This window comes from Naegleria fowleri, assembly GCF_008403515.1.
Source record: "Naegleria fowleri strain ATCC 30894 chromosome Unknown tig8, whole genome shotgun sequence".
NCBI classification, from domain to species: domain Eukaryota; phylum Heterolobosea; class Eutetramitea; order Acrasida; family Naegleriidae; genus Naegleria; species Naegleria fowleri.
In genome coordinates, this window is record NW_025407940.1 from 3,178 (window position 1) to 25,039 (window position 21,862).

At 34.7% G+C, this 21,862-nt stretch overlaps 9 protein-coding genes across 9 annotated transcripts in view; all 9 read left to right on the top strand.

Moving 5' to 3' along the window:
- FDP41_011169 (uncharacterized protein) overlaps positions 1 to 1,234 on the top strand; it is a gene marked incomplete at both ends in the record, with an annotated part of 3,046 nt that extends 1,812 nt beyond the window's left edge. The window contains one exon of the mRNA XM_044701548.1: positions 1 to 1,234. This exon is cut by the window's left edge and continues 935 nt beyond it. Within this exon, the coding sequence (XP_044567419.1) occupies positions 1 to 1,234 (1,234 nt within the window).
- A 3,456-nt stretch (positions 1,235 to 4,690) lies between these two features.
- FDP41_011170 (uncharacterized protein) lies at positions 4,691 to 5,728 on the top strand (the record flags this gene model as incomplete). Its single annotated transcript, XM_044701550.1, has 1 exon — positions 4,691 to 5,728. One exon carries the CDS (start codon positions 4,691 to 4,693, stop codon positions 5,726 to 5,728), a length of 1,038 nt encoding a protein of 345 aa, XP_044567420.1.
- Positions 5,729 to 8,232: 2,504 nt separating this feature from the next.
- FDP41_011171 (uncharacterized protein) lies at positions 8,233 to 10,574 on the top strand (the record flags this gene model as incomplete). Its single annotated transcript, XM_044701551.1, has 2 exons — positions 8,233 to 9,169; positions 9,274 to 10,574. The coding sequence occupies 2 exons, from the start codon at positions 8,233 to 8,235 to the stop codon at positions 10,572 to 10,574; spliced, it is 2,238 nt and encodes a 745-aa protein (XP_044567421.1).
- Positions 10,575 to 10,669: 95 nt separating this feature from the next.
- FDP41_011172 (uncharacterized protein) lies at positions 10,670 to 11,179 on the top strand (the record flags this gene model as incomplete). Its single annotated transcript, XM_044701552.1, has 1 exon — positions 10,670 to 11,179. One exon carries the CDS (start codon positions 10,670 to 10,672, stop codon positions 11,177 to 11,179), a length of 510 nt encoding a protein of 169 aa, XP_044567422.1.
- Positions 11,180 to 12,460: 1,281 nt separating this feature from the next.
- Positions 12,461 to 12,850, top strand: FDP41_011173 (uncharacterized protein; the record flags this gene model as incomplete). Its single annotated transcript, XM_044701553.1, has 1 exon — positions 12,461 to 12,850. The coding sequence occupies one exon, from the start codon at positions 12,461 to 12,463 to the stop codon at positions 12,848 to 12,850; it is 390 nt and encodes a 129-aa protein (XP_044567423.1).
- Positions 12,851 to 13,385: 535 nt separating this feature from the next.
- Positions 13,386 to 17,573, top strand: FDP41_011174 (uncharacterized protein; the record flags this gene model as incomplete). The annotated part of the gene is made up of 5 exons (XM_044701554.1): positions 13,386 to 13,511; positions 13,659 to 13,893; positions 13,953 to 14,300; positions 14,363 to 15,043; positions 15,118 to 17,573. 5 exons carry the CDS (start codon positions 13,386 to 13,388, stop codon positions 17,571 to 17,573), a joined length of 3,846 nt encoding a protein of 1,281 aa, XP_044567424.1.
- A 154-nt stretch (positions 17,574 to 17,727) lies between these two features.
- On the top strand, positions 17,728 to 19,956 carry FDP41_011175 (uncharacterized protein; the record flags this gene model as incomplete). Its single annotated transcript, XM_044701555.1, has 1 exon — positions 17,728 to 19,956. The coding sequence occupies one exon, from the start codon at positions 17,728 to 17,730 to the stop codon at positions 19,954 to 19,956; it is 2,229 nt and encodes a 742-aa protein (XP_044567425.1).
- Positions 19,957 to 20,709: 753 nt separating this feature from the next.
- Positions 20,710 to 21,654, top strand: FDP41_011176 (uncharacterized protein; the record flags this gene model as incomplete). Its single annotated transcript, XM_044701556.1, has 1 exon — positions 20,710 to 21,654. One exon carries the CDS (start codon positions 20,710 to 20,712, stop codon positions 21,652 to 21,654), a length of 945 nt encoding a protein of 314 aa, XP_044567426.1.
- A 19-nt stretch (positions 21,655 to 21,673) lies between these two features.
- The window catches only part of FDP41_011177 (uncharacterized protein), a gene marked incomplete at both ends in the record, with an annotated part of 1,134 nt that continues 945 nt past the window's right edge, over positions 21,674 to 21,862 (top strand). The window contains one exon of the mRNA XM_044701557.1: positions 21,674 to 21,862. This exon is cut by the window's right edge and continues 945 nt beyond it. Within this exon, the coding sequence (XP_044567427.1) occupies positions 21,674 to 21,862 (189 nt within the window).

Below are 21,862 nucleotides of genomic sequence, written 5' to 3' on the forward strand. Positions count from 1 at the left end.
TCAGGTGGAAAAAAATGTTTTACATAGATTTGATTGTAAGAAGTCAACAGACCGTCTTGATCTTAATTTTTTGTTGGACGTAGTAATCACAAATGAATATGATGCCTTTTTAGGGAAATCAATTTCTTGCGACAGAGCATTAGCTTCTTCATTAATAGGAACTGGATTAGCAAAACCAAATTTTGACTTTTATGATACTAACAGCGATATGTATCATTTTGATACCTCAGACCCAATTCTTAAACATGTTGCAAAAGAGGTTTTAGAAAAGAAATATCCAAACTCAATTACAAAAATCAGTAACCCAATCTCAGTGTTGAATTTGCTATTATCTCTCCCTCAACATGACCCTAAGAAATGGGAAATGGTATTTTCTCTTTTATTGCAACACCATAGTGGAAAGTGTATTAGGGACAACTTGATCCTTTCACCATTAATATTAGGTGAGAATACAACAACCGAGATAAATGACAAATCAAACACTGACACAACATCGGAGAAAAAGAAAAGACCATATACTCTATTACTTGACCACAAATTTGTGATCAAATCATTTATTCGAACTAAAGATTTTTATCGCAAGCATTACACATCAAAATGGGCCCAAGAAGTCCTCACAAACACTGACAATATTGACAGCAATATGTTGGGAGATATTTTATACTTTCATTGTTTGTTGAACTATAACAAACATATAGAAGAGAGTTCTACTAACAATACCATTACATTTAAAGACCTTATTGATGGGGTATATTTTTATCCCTCTTTGAATTGTCATGCTGATGGTATTTGTTTAAACTTTTCAGAGCAACCTTACGGTATTATTGTGAGCAACAAATTACATAATTGCCAGAGAAAAACATTTTTAAACCAGATTAGAAACGGCGTCAAGTGTGTGAATGCGAATAATTTCTACAAAGCAAAATTTGGCCCAGAAGTAATTGGAAACTGTAGGACCTGGTGGACGACTGAGAAACAGGAGTTTCTAGCAACATTAACTAAGAATGAGAGACTAATACCTCTCGTGGCACATATACATGTAAAATATCAACAAATCACAACAAAGAAAGGTGAAGGTTTTACTAAAGATTATTCTGAAGGAGGAAAATATTTAATTCTGAATCCAGATTCAAATGATTTAATGTCACTCTGTCCTGATTTGTTTAAACTTTTACAGAAGAATCTATTTAATACTGCGATTATTGATAATTTGAACACAGAGGAGCATGAATAAATATCTGTCCAAGTTATCCCATAAAAAAAATTGTAGGTATCTCAAAAACCGTAAAGTTATCCCTCCCGCTAAATTCTAGTTATCCCTTATTGTCAGCAGGTCCCTAGAATTAAGGAACAACCACTCAAGTTAGCCGTTAAAAATTTAGAAAAAAAAAACGTGTGATGGACAAACGAAAAACACCAACCTGAACCTGATATGTTCTGAACTTAGTGAAGGGCATGAATGTTTCGATTGTAAACAATTAAAGAGTTTGGTTGAGCTTGAAAAATTTTTTTCCATGCTCAAAAAATTTTCTGCATATTAACGATTAGTCTCTCTTTGCGTTGCTTAGTGACTTCCCACCCATTCACACTCCCACCCACTTGCTTTCTTAAGCTTATTCAAGTACATTTTTCGCTGATCGGAATGTTCTTGTGGTAAGGAAGAACATTGTGACAGTGCAGGTCCACCTTGATTCGAATCTTTTCGGCAAGGATTTTATTGAGCTAACTATATAATTTTGTTATTTAATTTCATTTATTTAATTCATCATGTTTTCATGATATTCATGGATTTATCAAGCAATTGTTTAAATGCGACCTCATATCATGGAGTCTTCGTCTCTGCCACCTAACTGTGACTTCTTGCGCTTCACATCATGTAGTCGTTACTTCTGCCTTCATCCTTCCTGCTTCCTTGCGTTTCTTTGGTTTTCTCCTTTTTTTTCCGCTGAGCGGTTTTTGGAGTTTTTTACCTTCTCAAATCTTAATTAATGCTCGGGACTCTGCTGACTAAAGTCAATTGACAAAATATGCAGAAAATCCCACAAACACCGGACCTTTATTAAGGTCGGGTGTTTGAAGAGACCACAAACCCATTAGTCCTTCCTTTAATTAACAAACGAATTTTATTGTTTACTCTTTCGAAACATACAAGAAACTAAATACATAATTTCAATCTCTGAAATTTCCAATATATCATCCTGTCTTTCATATAAATTCTTCATATCAATTTCAGAATCATCATTGAATTGGTTGTCTATCAATGCACTCTTCATGACTAATGAATATTATAGACTCTACTCACAAAATTATTGATAAAAACTTGATTGACTACACATTAATTGTGTCATCAATGATATTAAAGCTCATTAAAGTGAGAAACACACAAGGTTGATTGCTCGTTGTTGAACATTCTCATAATTGACAGAAATCAACAACATGTGTAATGTGTTTGATGTACTTCATTATAATCAACAAATTTTACTACACGGACTTCCAGCAATGAATACAACAGTTGACAAAATTATTGAGAAAATCTCTTGTCTGTATCGTGGATATGAAGAATTCTCTTATTTGAAGGACACAAAGGCAATGACATGGTTCAAACATGAAATTCCTTTTTGTGTGAGGCTCTTCACAACCACTCTATTTGAGTTAAATACATCAATTTCAAGGAGAAAAACACATATTCAATCATTAAACACAAACCTGTTCAAAACAGTGCTCTTCTTGTCATCATTGACAACACAAAGAGCTCTATCATGACTATTCATTCACATTCTCAACAACAAACACTTATACAGTGCTCATCATGATAAACAATAACATTTATTATCACAAGAATGAAATCATTATCAAGGAACTCTCCGTGCGAATTGATCAATCATTGAGTGATTTCATCCAATTTTTCATGCCATGCATATGTTGTCAACAGAACATTCACAAAAACACTTCTGATTGTGTTATTCAAAGAAATACATTCCAATATTCTCTAAAGACAGTCTACATCTGTTAATTGAGTCAATGAAACGTTGAAATCATCAATGTGATATGATTGTCATGCTCAGTGATATTGTACTCAACAGCATGATTAATGATTCACACTGGTTCCAACAAACACAATTATAGTGTGTAACATACTTGGATACATCACATATATCAATTTGAAAAACTATCAACTTGTATTTATTGTTATAGAGTTCAATTTAACATTTTCTCTGGAACTTTCTATCATTTTTGAACTTGTAAAAAAAAAAATTTCGGTTCACCCCACTCAAGCAAAAACCGACTCTTCACGAGAAGAGCTTCACTATTTCAAACATGTCTCATTCTTGATGAAATAAACAATATAAACATGTTCTAGTGATCATACAGAAGGGGAATTGCAAGATCCATGACATATAAAAGTCCATATCTCAACCACTCTCGATACTCTCCAAAGTCTGAGTTTGAAATGTACTTTAACATCACAACATATCACTAATACAACAATATCCTCTATTTTATTGCACTACATGCGTGTTGACATCACCTAAGTCGTTTCCACATGTTGTCATCATGTATTTATCGTATATGAGTGAAATTTAACATTTTCGCTGGGACCTTGTATCATTTTTGAACTTAAAATATTTTCAATCCAAAAAATTTTCGTTCAAGCTATAATTCACTCACCATGAGGAGAGCTTCACTGTTTCATACTTAGTTGACAATTGATGAAATAAACAACATCTATACATCCTAGTTGTCATGTAGAAGGTGTATTACAAGATTCATCTCATGACCATAACCATGTCTCTCACAATGGCAACTAATCTGAATTATTGTCTCTGTTGTGATTAAGGTCATCACCAAGTGTCACAACTCTCACTATACCCTCTATGTGATGTCCACTACTTGTATTATCATTTTCAACTTCAACTTCAAATCATATTACTGACAGTGTCCCTCCTCCTGGGGTGACAAATTTTTTCCCTGGAGGTATATGGTTGACCAACTTTAGGGATGCTCCACGGTCCGAAGAGTGTCTCCCAACCTCTCAAATTTCATTTATATATCGTTCATGAGTACTACTATCATTGAGGGATTATGGGGCATGTTTGTATGACTGCATCAATTTATTTAATATATCAACCTGAGGGCTATGAAATTTACCGTCGCACAAGTTCCAGCGAAAACGTGAAATTTTTTTCTTTCTTGTGAACGACATAGCAGAACAAATAACCGAGCAAGATCCTATCGTTATAGATCCTAAGACAACTAAATATGTTGTTTATTTGAAAATTTAAAATTTTTGGGATCACTGAATGGGCGATATTCCCAAACCCAAATCCTCAACAGTATTCTTTCTACTCAGTGCAGATATAATGCATTTATTACAGATATGTATAAAAGACAAGAAATACATAAGAATGTTTCGAAATATTTTGACATAACTTTCTCAACATTGAATGATTTAGTTGAAAATGGATTTATTTACAACTTTGAGCAACGGCGTAAAGAAAAGTATCACTTTCAACAACTAAAATCGAGAGAGTGATTGTGTTCAAATAATGTATTACAATTTTCATGAGTACAATCACAATAAGGCACACAAAAGTTTCATCACAGAGCTTCCATAATGCTGACATATCAGTACAAATGTATACTGTAACAGGTAAGAGAAAATATTATTCTAGAAAAATATCCAAAATTGATGGAACATGTTGTAATTGACGTCCTCCATGCAAAGCTTCGAATAGTTGGAAATTTGCTGGCCAAACTAATGCTGCAACTTGTTCCAAATGAATTAGAAGCAATCAAAGATGTCATTCGAAAGTTCCCATCCTTCTCAAATTTTGAATTTAAAGAAAAAGCCTTTTACAAGAAACAGTTGGTCATGGAGTCAAATCATGTCTTCGAATCACCATACCTCAATGACAAGCAAGCCGATACCTTATTACTCAATTTTGAGAAAATTTTTTTGGAGGCTTTAGACAAAAGCAGCTTTGATTCACAGGATGTTGCTATCTGGTCAATGTTTCGATATATAATTTACGGTTACATGGAGCCTACTCAGTTACTGGAAAAGCAAAATATTGAGCAAGATTTAATCCCAACTCTGAAAAAGTTAAATGAGATTCTTCGTTTGCATTATCCCAATGAAAAGGTTGGATATTATGTTCATATTATTTTGAACCATCTGCCTTATTTATTGAGGAAATATGGCAGTCTAACTCGTTTTATGAATCAAGGTTGTGAAAGCGTTCATAGCTTAGGTCGATTGATTAATGAAAGAAAATCGAATCACAAAGCAAAAGGCTCGCTTCCCGGGTTTTCTGAATGTGTATTATTGCCTTTGAGAGTGTTGTATATGTCAACTAGACGAGGAAGGGATTGGATTGGCACTACACAAGAAGACAAATCATTATCAAAACATTGGCAGGAAATGCTTGAAGGGTGGAAACACGATGTCTCTGAAATAGATCTGAATGATGAAGCTTTCGAAAAACTCGAGAAGAGTGCCGAAGGAGCTTCGTTGTCAAGCGCTGTCGTCAAAAAACACATATGGGAGAAAGCTGAAAGGAAAACAAGCACCGTTAGGAAGAAAATTCAACGTCGAAGAAGGGTTATTGACAACGGAGCGAGTAAAAGGACGTCAACAACTACAAATACTTCAATTAAGGCATATGTATACGTTGTCAGAAACAACATGCAAAATGTGACCACAAATCACCACGCTCAAATTGTGTGAGAGTGGGAGCTCAATGTATTTATGAGCCGATAAAGAAGAGAGGAAGAAAGCAGAAATCAGTACCAGCTCAAAAGACTCCTAAATCGACGGAAAAAAGACAACCACTCAATAGGGAACCTTATGTAGAAAATTTTGAATCTGATAATGTGGAATCTGGCACAGCAATCGACAACGAAATTTTCCTCATACCAATACATTTAAATCTTGATGATATTTCATCATATACACTCGATGATGAATACTATTGGTTGATGATCATGTAGAGATGAAATATTCCAAATTCCGAATTTTAAATGATGATAACTGATGAATGAATCATCGCTGATGGTGTTGTTGTGAATTTTTAAAGACTGATGATGATTTTTGTTATCAATACAAAGACATCCACTTGATTCTGGGAGAATAGATTTTTGAAACACAACTCGTTCGCAACGAACAACGAACTGCAGCAGGGTGGCATCCTACTCGTAGATACCATACCGTACAGACCTGAATCGCTAACGGGCCTAATACCCTCTATGGATTCACTTGTGAATACCTTTACAGGTAATTTCACGATTCTCAGATCAAAGCATAGCATCCTCACCCTACAACTCCAAGGCAAAACGAGCTACCCCTAGTCCTGGATTGTCGTTGTATTGCATTATGATGAAGTTACTGGAATTTCCATCAATAGGGTATATCGAAGATTTGTACAATCTAAGGAACTGTTGTATTATATAGATTACACTACCAATCAAGATTTGGCCTCTGAAATGCTTAAACTATTAGTAATCAAAAATGTGCCAAGTTCAGTACTCTATTCGATCAAAATATCATATCTGCTAATTATTTCAAGCTTAACAAATTTAGAAGAAAAGGCAATTCGAAACTTCAAATTACAAAGTATTTTTGACAGTGAATAAGAGTTGATAAAATTTGGCGTCAAAAGCAGTTCTCTAGGTGCGAGAAGCTTGATTGTTTGAAAATGGTTAAAATATTTGTATAAAGTAAATGCCACCAGAAATAATAAATACATACCTCCAAATCCACCTCCTAGACATTTCAGCTTGGTAATCAATCACCTTATTATCTGGAACTCCCAAAATAGAAGCAACCATGGTTTGAGCGGAGTATGAGAAGGACTTTGTGTCGAGGAAAAGACCAAACCATATGATTTAAGATCAGTCTCTGCAAGAATAAATCCCATGAGCTGACTCACGTGAGGAATAATTCTTCCTCGTCATGTATGACAGCTTCAACTCAATTTGATCCTTTCACATGTCCAATGGATAAGCTTATGGAAGCTAGACAAGAGTACACTTTTTTCCTCCTTAATGAGTTGTCTCAAAGAACAATCTTTCAATAATTGAATGTTAAACTTGTAGAAGAGCTTAAGATCAGGGTCATCTATATTCAGACATTCCTCCAGGAACGTTTTGAGGGAGAGGTACATGTTGTTGAAGTAATTTAATGGCTCGTTGGCATGTTTCATTAGAGAGAGTGTTTCCTGTCATTCTATTGAACGGTTTTAGAAGCAGGAACGGTTTTAACATTCCCCCAAATGCAAGTTGGCAAGTATGAATTTTTCCAGTCTATTTTTCTACAACCATACTCATTCCAGCATTGACAATAGTAATATTGTCCTCTTAATTTGTTCAATCCGTTATATTGATTGAGGATGGCAGACTCTCCATGGTCTTTGAAAAAGTTCAACATGATAGTCAGAGTCACAGAGGCACCAATCTCAATGCTTTTTCCTAGTAACAAACTATTGGAAGAGGAATTCTCTTGAGGATTGGTTTCTTCTGCATAATGAATTTTCTTTACCAATAATTCCTTCTCAAAGCTTCAATGTGTCTCTAAATAACTACCGAGGATGAATTCATCCGACTTACATTTTTACATACCCTCCAGTTAATACTGTTCAAGCTTGTTGCACATCATGATAATGTGTTGTACAATCAATTCAGTGTTCAATGCAGTGCTTGAGAAAGTTCATCACAAGATCTTGCGGCAGACTTGCTTCATTTTTGTTTGTGGGAGTAACAAAGAATAATTGGCTTGCAAATAAAGCAGAACAAAAATTTAGGTACCAGAGGCAAGCACTCGTTAACCCCTTGGCATATTTGCCGGATGCACCAAAATTCGATAGTAGCTCTATTCCTTTCCAGCCTATACATTGATATGGAAGAGAAGTTTCCGGCAAACCTTCCACACAGTGAAAAACCCCTCGTGAGCTTGGAAAAACTTTTTGAAAGTCAAAGATAAGAGTCATACATTTCTGTCTGTAATTTTTATTGAACAAAACTTTATATTCATGGTTATTGGCTATCCATGAATCATGATTTCAAGTATTGTCAGTCTAACTGATTTATTGACGAAATACCAGTATTCAGATTTCGAAAACAGGTATGAAACCTCTACTATCGAGTTTTTCGCTTGCTAAAGTTTTGTTGCGAAAAATTTTTCCGGCACACGAATTGATTTTAATCGGAATTTTTTTAAAAAAATATTTTGACGTGATGAAAAACGCTGCTCGCCATTTATTTCGTGGTAAACAAGCCTCATCAACACTCTCTTTCTCTCGGTTTTTCAGAGGTGTAGTTTTTGGTGTTGATACACTTGGTTCAGACTCTAACCTCTCGCTTCGGAAATCTTTGTCCAATCATCATCATACAAGGAACACTTCGGTACGCTCTTTCCATACATTATCTTCCTTGTTGGCAAAAGATGAAGTAACAACAAAAAGTCTTTCTTCTTCTACCGGACCGGGAGGAAATGGAAGTGGTGATGAGCACAACCATGTAGAACAACCAACCGCTAATAATGACAATTCTCAAGCGTCTAAAATTGTAGCCCTCTCTTTCAACCAGTACAAGAAATGGACAGCCCAAGAAGTTGCTTCCATTTTGACTTTGGATGATGACGCTGGTGGAGCCGCATTGTCCGTTGATGATGTTAAACCTCTCGTTGAAGCTGGTTTCAAAGGAAACTCTCTTGATAACATTGTAAAGGATATCAAAGAGGTCGGAAGGCTAGCTGCTATTGCCTCCTTGACTCAAAGCAAAGACTGTACTCAAGTTCCGTCAAGTACTTGCAAGACTGTTGTTAATTGGGTCAATGAAACATTAATGCCCAAACTTTTTCGTTTGTGGGACAAGGATCAAACAAAGGATGCATTGTGCCAATCAAAACTAAACGGTGGGGCTGGATTAACCATAGAGCAAGCTCAGCCTTTCTATGATGCAAAATTTGATGGAACAACTCTCTCAAAGATTGTGTACGAACTCGAAAAAGCTCAACAAAATGGGAATGAACTCTCTGCAAATGATATCGTGAAACAAATTTTTGAAAACCAGATTGATTTATCCACTTGCACAACTGTCGTGAATTGGATAAAAGACAAATTGATAGAGAAAAATAAGATACAATTACCATTATTGAAAATCGTTTCTAAACGTAAGTAATTTGGATAACTGTACACTAATCTTGCTCATGAAAATCCCACACGTGAAATTTGTGCAACTGTTTTACATTTTATTGGGATGAACGGAAATTGGTAGACTCAAAACCGAAATACATTCCAGACAAATATATAGAGATAATTCCAAATTTTTCTGATGAAGAATTGTATTTATTGCAAGAGATCAGTGAGCTAAAATTGAGAGATTTATCACATGTTCACCATGGCTTAGATCGCCTCATTTTCAATGACATGCTGAATAGAGAACAAGCAAAACAAGCAATTTTAGATTTAAGTGCAAGACAATACGAAGCAAGTCAACAAGAAAAAATTAACAAACAAGACTTAACTTTTTTGATTGCCAAAGGTGGAAGTGGGAGTGGGAAGACTCGTATTATGTCTGAGGTTGTCAAAATTCTTTCGAAGGCCGAACCACAATATATTTTTAAGAATTCTTCAATCATTTACTTTAACTTTACAAATGGATTTGTTTTGCAAAATGATGTTGAAAGAGACAGTAGTATTATTTCTTTAATCTCATCGAGAATCATTTACGCTGCTTTTGAACAAGGAGAAGAAATTGCAAAACGAATACCAAAAATAACTAATGATTATTTTTTATATGAACTTCTCCGAATTATAAGCTCAAAATTGCACGAACAATTGAAAGTCGAGCAATCGATGCCAATACCTCTTATTCTCGCATTTGATGAATATCAAAGAGTAACCAGACTGAATCAAAATCTGAATACACAATTACAACATAAAATTGGATGGTATATGAGACACTTTCAGAAAAAACAGGGATTAATTTTATTTCCATCATTCTCAGGAACGTTAATGGAATCCGATGCCAAATTTGAACCAACTGACTACCAAATAAGAACTGTCCCATTACCATCATTGCGACAAGAGGATGTCGAAATTATTATGAAAGAGCAAGATTTAATAGAATTTTATACACCAAAGTATCAGATTTTTTGGAGTATCATTGGTGTTGTCCCTAGACATTTAGAATGGGCAGTTAGATTTGCCAAAGAAATTAAAAACAATACAACTATGCCACTAGAAACAAAAATAAGCAATATTTACGGTAATGTTGTGAAAGAGGTGTATAAGATATATCAACCAAGCGATGAAGTAGATGTTTATCAATATCTATCCATACTTACTCTTTCAGGATTTCCATATAGTACTCACAAAGCTCTCAAATATGATAGTAGAGTTGAAGAATTAACTAGCCAAGGTAGAATTTACAAAACTAATGACCATATTGGATTACCACTTCCTGCTATTGATATACTTTCAGAATCAAATGAGAAAATTCCAAAAGCTTATTCAACGACTTTGTTTATACTTCAACAAAACCGGATTGGGAAAAATTCGAAGAGCTATGTTTGAAAACAATTACCTGCAAACTGAACTATATTCTCAAACTGAAACCAATTGAGCCTGTAAATACTTTTACTGTCGGTGAACTTTTTCAAGGAGCACATATGACAGATAAGCTTGCTCATATGACTTTGACCACCAATATTGGCACAAAAGCCTACTACCGTTATGTTGAAGTTGTAGAAACAATTTCTAAATCACTTGTTCAGAACGAAAACATGCATAATGTAATCACAAAGGCAAAACCGAATCAACAAGGTATTGATGGATTTTTGCCTGTATTTGTTTCTGGTGGGAGGAAAGTGTTATTTGTAGTTCAAAATAAGTTTATGAATGATGATTCACAAATAAGGACACTCGAACCCAAACAATTATGTGATTATTATAACAAGGCACTATTGGATATTGAAGGTTATGATATTTACCCAGTAATTTTTTCGAGAAAAAAAGTCTCTGATAACACAGCCAAAAGTGTTAGAACAGGAATAATTCCAACTTCAAAAGAGACACCATGTCCTAAATTAATTTTGGTTTCTGGAGATTGTTTTGATGCCTTTTTCCATCCATTCATTGCCAACATTCTCAAACTTAGGGAAAAATCTTATGAGGAGTAAAATTTAAACATCTACCATTCAAGCACAGCTAATTATTAGGTGATCAATTGTTATTAAAATGTCAATGTGTAACGTATTGATTGATCGGGACTAAGAGAATTCTTGTGTTTTGTTGTTGACAACCATTGTAATTGTTACCGATCTTCTTTATGTGTATTGGTTTTGATAACCTGATGTTTGCCAAGGCTTTTGGTTGTTAATGAATTTGATATGTTTCGAAGACATAAACAACAAGAATCGTTTGGTTAATTTAAAGGAACAAATGAGTTTGTGGTCTTTCCAAACACCCGACCTTGTGTTTGTGGGATTTTCTGCATATTTTGTCAAAAGACAGAAGAGCTAATTGGGGAGATAAAGAAGCCGCGTTCATCAGTGTATTAGGTCTATTTTCCAGCAACGCGAAAGCTCGTAGCCGATTGTCATCGCTACTTAACAATCGAGGCTCTACCAGTACCAACACTTCAATCAGTACACAGAATTTCCAAGAAGAAAGCGAAAGCGATGACGAATCTGTATTCCCAACAATACTTGTAAATGGAGACCAAATGATGTCATCTCAAATTACTTCTTCACAACTGATTTCTCCTCAAAGACTAAGCACACTCAAAAACAAAATTGGGTTAAGAGGAGTAAATTTTTTTCGAAAATCGAGATTGTTCATTAAATTTCGATGGTTTTCGAATTTTTTTATTTTTGAAAATACCACCTGAATGAAAGTCGTTCGTATATCCCATGAAACGATCAATTTTATCACTTTCAATAAGCTTCAGTTCTACCACCCATTCAAATAATTCAGTTAAATGTTGAAACCGTATCATTTAGTTGAAGGGAGAAGTTCTCGAAAAATAACAAAGGTCTCTTTTCAATTTCCAACCGCAGGCCTTAATTGAATAACATAATCATTTCCATCTTCTTCATCTTGTTCAGAATATTCTCCAAGGTAATCATTGTCATCTTTTACTTTCTCTTCTTCAATTTTCTCCATTTGTTGCTTCAACGTTTGCAATATGTGTCTTTTTTTCCTTTTTTCAGGTTTTAGGATACTCTTTCTAAAAGACTCTAATAATTCTCTTTTGTACATTTTCATCCTGAGTTCCCAAATGCTTCGATCGTGTTGATTCTCTCCTTCTTCTTTTTGTTCGTCTTTGGCAGTTTCGCAATCGCTTCTTCTTCCGCTTTACATCATCTCCAACAACATTAATAGCCAAAGAAAAATCAATTTCGAACATCCAAACTCTCATCAAGTACTCAATCAATCAAAAGAAATGTAGAATTGAACAAATGTGCCTAACATTCAATCCACAAGAACCCTTGTACAAACTTAAAATTAACTTTGATTCCAAGAATCCCAACACTGAATTGATTGTACAAGGATTTGAAATTATCAAAAGAAAGCAAGAAACACATATAGCAAATTGTATACTTCCTGAATCAACAAGTGAACCCGCAATTACCAAAGCTATTAAAACACTATGCAAGAACACAACCATCAAATTCGAAAAAGAGAGACTCCGTATTAAGAAAAAGGTAAAAGATACCTACTCATACCTAATTGTTGAATACAAGCTTAATGACATCAATGAATTGAATAGACTAACCTCAACAAGATTTATTTGCTCCACAGAATTGAAACCAATTTCAAGACAATTCAAGCCAAAGTCAACCGCTTGAACATGCGTTTAATAGTTTTACCAGCAGCAATGGTGCTAACAATAAACTAATTAGATTTTTAAAACGACGAAAAAAATTTCACACTTTAATGCAAATTACAATAATCAAAAAAATCCACCAAATGTCAGAGCAACAAGGTGGATATTCCAAAGCTGAAAGAATGAAAGAATGAAAGAAACATTAGAAAACTATTATGCATCCTGACAACTCTATTCTTTGATTAAATTCCACTACTAATTATGTTGGACGTTCTGTTGAGTTATTAACGCTTTTGGAATGGAACTACAATCACACTCTACGCTTGGTAATGCAATTCTTATCCAATCAGGAATGTTAAAGAGCAGCAAATTTTTGCAACTTTGTGAAATTGATATCAAGCCGAAGCACACAGGTTTCTCTCAAGATGACGAACATTACAACCACGCAAGCAAAAAAAAATTATCGAAAATTTCTATCATCAGGCCTCTTCCGAAGAGAAATTAAACTATTTGCTCATTGATTGTTCTTTTAAACACATCGAACACAACAAATAATAATGGACAACGGTGTACAACAACAACAACATTTCCCACTACAAAAACTCGTGTTGGGTGAAGTGAATGCTCTTATTTTGGGCATGCGGAATGTACATTCTATGAGATTTTCCAATCGATATAGATTTGTAAGTGTGATTATGATGCAATTTGATCTTTTACATTGTCGATTACATTTGTCAATTAATTAATTCAATTAATTTTATTTATGGTCATATAACACTCCCAATCAAACATTCAAATCTATTATTCAATCAATCATCAAACAACAATAGCAATACGAAAATATACCAAGACAACAAGGATCTGTAGGAAATGAAAGTTCAATTCTCATCGGAATGCGAAACTTGAGAGAAAGGATTAGCAGCAACTTAACATGGCAAACATTATCAACCATGGACATACTCCAACCGTTCTTTGCCATCATAAAATCCGAAGATACAGAAGGCAGGCTTACATCAATGGCTTTGAGATCACTCCAAAAATTCTTGGAGTTCCCTGATTTTATTGGTAAGTTGAAAGATTTCAACTTTGAGTTTTATTCATTGGTATTGTCATGAAATATACAGGAGTATCTCAATCGACACATCATAATAACTCGGAGGACGCAAAGATAATAATTGAAGAAATAGTAACAAGTGTTCAACAATGTCAATTTGAATTCAATGCAACAGACTCTGGATCAATTTCTGAAGCAGGAGGACCAATTATTTTGGATCATTCATTGGGAAGTGGTTTAGGATCAATTGCATCTGTTTCTTCGGAAACATCTCTTCTCGAATCTGTTCTTACTCAAATTATTAATACGTTTTTATGTTGTGTGAAAAGTGAGGCAGGAAAACTATTGGACGAATCAACAATCTTGGAGATTATAAAAAGTATTTTAAGGATTGGCAGAGAAACACGTCCATCTACAGGTAAGTCAGCCAAAATCATTACAGTATTTTTATGAAAATTGTCATATTTACCATAATTAAAGATTCCCTCAGAAAAACTGCTGAATTAGCCATTTATGATATAGTAACAATTATATTTTCGAGAAGACTCAATGAAAAATCCAACGAATCATCTACAACAGGAGAATTAATTTTTGAATTTATTTGTGACATGTGTGATATTTATAGTACTTCATCTGCGGTGCCGGACACATCTTCACAGCCCTCCATGAAATTAGGATCAAGTACAAATACCATGTCAACAACAGTCAATAGTATTGGAACGAGATATCTGGGTATTAACTTGGCTTGTCATGTGATTGAACTATTGGGTGATAGATTAACTTTATCAAGTTATCAGAACATATTAAGAATGGTTTGTAACCAGTTATGTCGAGCCTTGCTACGAAATGTGAACATTTCTTATCAAACAATTCTTTTCTTAGCAAATGGTGAAATGATGTTTAGCGGAAGTACTCAATCTGGACTTGGATCAAATTCTACAATTACTTCAAGCGTTCTTGCTACCGCAAATGGAGGCAATCTTCAACCCACTCACTCTAATTATGGAAATAATCTCATGCTTCTTTCAGCAGCTTTGAAATGTTCAATTACCTATTTATTCAGTTTAGCCAACATTAGAATTTTTTTACATGAACAAATTTCAGCTATTCTCCTTTCATTACTTCAACATCTTTCTCCATCACAGCAACAATATGGATCAAGTTCAAAAAGAGTCAATTTTCTAACTCACCGATTTTAGGAAACACTTCATTATTTCTACCATTCGAACTACAAGAATTAATTTTAGAGTATCTTGTTGAAGTGTGTAGAGACTCCAATTTTATTGCATTTCTATATCGTCATTATGATTGCTATGGATGTTTTGACAAGAAGAATCAAGTCAATGTAAATAGCATTCCCAATCTTTTTGAACACATTTATTTATATCTGAACAGCTATATCGGCTTGAATAGCTCTGTAAGCGGAACCATGTTGGGAAATCCATCAATTCAAAACAACATAATAGGAAATACCATTCAGATAGGTCAGAGTGGTTCATCCAATTTTAATAACTTTACGAGTAATAGTAGTAGTAGTACATCACTTTCTTCATCTTCTCTCGGCAGTTCCAATTTACATACATTACATGTTTTAGCATGGCAAGGCCTATTAAGTGTTGTAAGATGCTTGGCAGAGAGATGTCAGGAACAACAAGAACAAAATGTTAGACAATCTCTAGATATGAATGTAGTCAATAACATGACATCTGAAATCAAATTACACAAAAAACAAAAACATAGAATGATGGAAATTGTCTCTCTATTTAATAGCAGCCCTTTGGAAGGAGTGACACAATTACTACAAATTTACAATATCACAATTCCAAAAGATCTTACCTCTTTCATAAGAAATGAAAACAGTGTGGATGAAAATTCCATAACAGTAGATTGGAATGAGGCTGTCAGTTTATTGCAACGTGCTTCTGAAAAAATTTCAAACTTTCTTCTCGAATATAATGTTTGGCTAGACAAGCAAAAGATTGTTGATTATTTCAATAGTTTTTCATCACCTGCCAATACAATAGTTGATATTAAGATTAAGGAAAGTGCTTTCACAGAAACTAACAGAACACTTACAGAAAATACCTACTTAATTCCAATTCTTAGCAAATCGAAAAAAGATCCGCTTAGAAATGTATTACCACTGGAAGTTATGAGACAGTTTATGGATGGTTTTGATTTTTATGGGATGAGAATTGATGAAGCAATGAGATATTTCATTAATAGATGCAAAATTTCTGGCGAAGGTCAACAGGTAGAAAGGATTGTTAAACTTCTTGGAGAGTGCTATTATAGAGATAATAACACAAATTTTGCAAAAGAAAGACACATCTCATGTAATGCTCGTATAGTTCCTGCCGTTCCTTATTTAGCGAACGGAGAACAAGCATGGATTTTGGCTGTTGCTATCATGATGTTGCACACTGATTTACACCATCATCACAATAGAAACAATAGAATGAATCTTGAAGGTTTTATAAGAACTGTTGGTTATCATGAAGAGCTTCAAGATATGCCAAAAGAGGAGCTTCAAAAGATTTTTCATTATGTTTTAACAAATGAATTTGAAGTAGTGACAGGTTTAATTGATTCTTACAAAAGTGAAACAGTATGGAACGAGCTTATTGTCAGAGGATCCATGGAATATTACGAACGAAACTTTAACCAAAAATCTTCTTCAATTTCCAACGAAAATGACAATCTACTACCCTTCATTTATGACATGGAAATGTTCCAGAGCATGTGGGGACATGTAATATTGGCTACAACCATCATTTTAGAAAACTCAGACGATATTCATTTATTAGAATTGGCAATCAGAGGATTTCTTGATAGCGCCAGAGTCGCTGCAACTTATCACCTCCATCATGTTTTTGATAATTTGGTAATTACTCTATGCAAATTTACTACTCTATTGGACGGGGTTACTCCTCCTTCTATTTCAGTTGTGAACTGTTCAAACAATTCCAGTCAACAAACTTTAGACAGTACTGGATTAACTTGGCCAACCAATACATCTATTTCAACTACAATAGTTTCTCATGATGGTGTGGTAATCTCAACAATTAATGGAGGTGTAGATGGTGTTGTGACATCCCCAGCTTCACCATCAGCTAATAATCAAATCATCAATTCCTCTTCTTCATCTTTCAACTCAAATATTGGCAGTAAGGTTGCATCTTCATCAAGAACTGATAAGAATAGATCCATAGTTATGTTTGGCCATAATGAAAAAGCAAAACTTGCTTGCAGAACTGTGTTTGCAATTACTAGAAAATATGGAGATAATTTACGCGAAGGATGGAAAAATATTCTTGATCTTATTTGCAGAATGAGAGAACTCGAGTTATTGCCAGAGTCACTTGTAGAGTCTCGACTTGTGAGACAACTCAGAGAATTTCAATTTTCATCATCACACGAGTCAAAGATTTCTTCTCCAAGAAAAGAAAGTGGATCAGATCAGTCCTTATCAAATCAAGCCTCGTCACAACTATTAACCTCAGGATCTTCTCTTTATGGACATATCATTTCAAGCATTTCTAAGAGTGCTACCAAAAAGTTAAAACCCAAGTCTCAAAATCAAACACAAACACAAGTTAAAAGTGCAACATTCTCTCTCTTGTCAAGCGTTTTTGGGGGTTTCTATGGTAGCAGTAGCAGCGAAGAATCTAATGTAAAAAAAGAAAAATAACTGGGATGACTCCGATGACTCGGACGATGATAGTGAGTCTCAAGCACTTGGAGGACAAGACACAGAATTTGAACACTTTTCAATTGAGATTAAGCATGCTTTGGACGAAGCGAGAAAATGCATTGAACAATGTCGTATTGTTGAACTATTGATGATGGATGCCAAAGAGTTGAGCGGTCATTCGTTAGAATATTTACTTAGTGCATTGATTAGAAATGGCAAACCAAGTGGTGTTTTAATGTCTATGCATATACCTGCTCCACACCTCTTTGCTCTAAAGACAAGTACAACACCACAAAAACAATCACCAACATCTAATTCTACTGTTACGTATTATTATTACGAACGTGACATTGAAACCTCACTATTTTGTTTGGATTTACTCTGTGATGTGCTAATTAGCAACAATCTAAATAGAAATACCATCACAGATCGATTGAAACTCATTTGGAATTATGCATATGGTCATGTATATAAGCTCATGATATCAATTTTACAAATATATGAGCCTATCAACGTTATACAATCCATTTATCAAGTCTCTTCAAGTGCACAAAGTGCACCTTCTTCTCTTGGCTCGTCATCAAAAGTTAGTGGTAGTACTAATTCACTTCCTTCAGAAAGGGCTAGCCCAATCTCTACTTCAACAACAACTTTACGTACACGAATGACCAAACAACATTATCATATTCTTCAAAGATGTATTACATGTATTTGGAGATTATGCATGGAATTGTCTACTCCTTCAACATCACTTAACCAAGTTACCGACAAATCCTCTTCCGAGCAACAAGAATGGTCCTTTATTCAAAAAGAAATGTTATCTGTTCTTATTGATCACCTTGGAAAGCAGTGGAATGAGGGTCTTCTTGGAGTATTTCACATGAGCCTACTTCCAATGATTCACATGTTTTTATCAAGGCATGGTGAAAATCTTTTATCACCAATGGGGAAAAAATTCATTCATGAGAGAACCAACATGACAAACAATACTAGTGGAAATACTTTGGTGCTTTCCTCAATATCCCAAGTAATTGTTGAATTTTGGGATCATTTAGTTTTTAAGATGTTAAAAAGTATTTCAACTGCCTCAACTAGTTGGATCAACAACAATCCAAGTAGTACTTTATTCACTTCACTAAAACCTTCTCAACAATTACAACTAATATCAAGATCATTGGACGTATTAACATTAAGCTTACAACAAAATACCACCCACTCTCAAGACAGTAGTAGTTTCAATATTTGGTTCGTGGTTCCAGACAATATTCCAACCTTTGTACAAACGTTAATTTCCATTCTCAGTGCCTCCATAACTACCAATGTCAATGTACAAAGCTCAAACTCAAACCATACTCAGTTTATTGGAACACTTAAAAAACTCATGACACTCGCACAAGACATTTTATCAATATTAGAAAATTTAGTTCCTGAAATTTTGAAAAGAATTGTCTCAACAGCATTTTCATCTGTTAATGGCTCTCAAAACGTAATACGATTAGACAACAAATGGATCAATGCTTGGCTTTCAATTTTAGAGGGAATTTCAGTTTTATGTTGTACAGGAGGAATTAACAATTCGTCGAGCTCAGGAAATGCTTTGCATTTACTCATGTCACAACTTAATAATAATCAAATTCAAATGCTGTCTCAGCTTCAAAGAGATATTAGAACACAAGCCCTCTCTGCACTTCAAAGATCTCTCATTGTCAGTTGTGACTTTAAATACGCTTCATCCTTGAACCAGCAATTAATGAATGATTCTCCAAATGAGAATCTTAAGTATTTACTTAATGACCAATTATTGATGCTCTGTATGGAAAAGGTATTAATCAAATCTTTCCTTCAAACTCTTTTAGGCTTGAAACCAAAAACAACAGAATACCAATCTAATCACAATACTGAAATGGATATCTCATCTCTGGAAGAACTTCGTGTCCGTGCTAACAATTTATTGGCCAGGATATTCCTCCACTTTCTGCCTAGAATGTTCACAATTTCAGAGAACCAACAGGAGAGTGGTTTTCACTCGTTGTGGCTTTTGATTCTCCAAATCATGTATAGCTTTTTGTTGGTAAAACCAAAGAGTGACCACTTAAGGGAAGCTTTACCTGAATTACTTAAGAATATGATTCTTGTTATGAATAATATTGAGGTGTTCAAATTGAATCCTCAACTATGGACTCTTACAGAGAATGAGCTTTCCCAAACTATGCCTTCACTTGTTGAGGATGTGAAACCACGAATTATTGCTTCAATGAATAGTAATCAATCCGACAATACCCTTTCCAATGAGAGTGAGACCAATGCTTCTCCTGCTGCAACAAGCTCTGTTCTACCAACTCCGAACGAACAAGAGGTAACTCAGCCAAGGCAACAATGAAAATGAGTTTGCAAAATTCATTCCAAAAATAAAAAAATTCAGCCATTCAATTTTCATCATCACCCAAGACCAGAAGTAGAGTGGCCACTCTCGTTCATGATTTCAAAAATTTAAAAATCGCTATTCGTACTAAACTCCATAACACAGAAGAGTTGATTATCATAATTTCTTTTTGATGTAAGTAGATTATATGATGTACGGACGGAAGAATTCTTATGAATATTTGCAAAATTGTGAATTTACCGTGTTTGAATCCTGATTCTAATGCCTTCAACAACAACAAACAATATCATACCTTTTTTCTAAATAATCAAAAACAAAAATTTGAATCCACACTACCTCTGGAATTCATTGAAACAACTATTCTGCTCTTCGGTGTGCTTTTCCATCGGTGTTTTGTTGGCCACATTTTGTATCTTACAATAACACTGCTGATGATATTATTATCATTGCAATTAATCATTTGTTAATAATTGATAGATATCTACAAACACTTGTTGTGGAAGTGTTGGACTACTGATTGACTATTTATCATTATCATCATTTATTTATTGTTGCTTGCTTGTGAATATTTAGTCATTTACGTTGTTGTTCTCTACTATCATCCATTCAGTGTTTAGCATTGCAAGCACCATATTATATTCATACAACAATAGTGTAGTATAACTTGATATATTTGAAAATTGTAATCGATTAACTCAATCATCTTCTCCAATAACACACGATTGTATTCTCCTTCTTTCCATTATCAAAATGCTAGACAATAATGAAACCACTTCAAATTCATCCGGCGTTTTAACTCTCTCTAATCCTTCCACTACCTCTTCATACATTCACGGAGTTAATAATGATTATTACCTACCACCCTCCGGAGAAAGAGAAGACATGAATAATAGCAACATGTCATCATCGGAGGATGCTGAGCCAATGTCCACAGCTGATCAAATGGACTTTTCAGAGTCGGGATTGGATGTCCATGAGTATGGCTCTTTTGCCTCTAGAATGCATGACTTTTCTTCTCCCATCACAACAAAGGCTCCGCCCTTTCCAGAAAAGAATTTACAACAAGTCGGTAGCGCAAAGAAGGGTGTTGTTCAAGCACCACCACGACCTCCTAATCCTTTTACATCCATTCCACCTGCACTGAATCATCATTCCACTCCCATTTCCAATAATGTAATTAATTCCATCACCACGACTACCACCATTCCCACCACAAATATGCAACCCGAACCATCAAGTCCTTCCAACACCTTTAGAGAATTTCTAGAGGGTGAAGTGTATAAGAGACCAGCCCGTCTCTCTCCGCTATCTGTTGATAACATTGTTGAGGAACAGCAGACCATCAACAAGACAAAACAGTCATCAACTAAAGTCTCATCATCATCGGCCACAACGACTGGCCCTAAACAACCTACAAATCCTTCCGTAAATATCAATTCTTCCAAACAATCCGTAACATCATCATCAACAACAACAGCAACCAATGGAAATACTGTTACTGAACAAAAAGTTGAACCTCCTCAAAGACCAACAATTTCAAATAAGACACTTTTATTGGCAAATCGATTGACTGCTCAACCTTCCAAACCACAACAGCAAGAAGAAGAATCTAATAACGAATCAAGCGATCATGAAATGTCAACAAAAAAAAACTCTTGCCAGCAAGAAAGAATCAAAGAAAAGATCAAGTCATGAATCCGATTCTGAAAATAATATGGAAGACATTTCTTATGAATCATCAGAGGAGAGTGATAAAAAGAGTAAAAAGAAGAAATCTACAACACAACCAGAACAAAAGAAAAAGGCTGAAAAAGAAACAAAGATCAAGGGTGTCAAATCGCGAAAAACAAAAAGCGAAGGTGGAGAAAGCAGTCAATCTAAAAAATCATCGTCAGATTCTAAA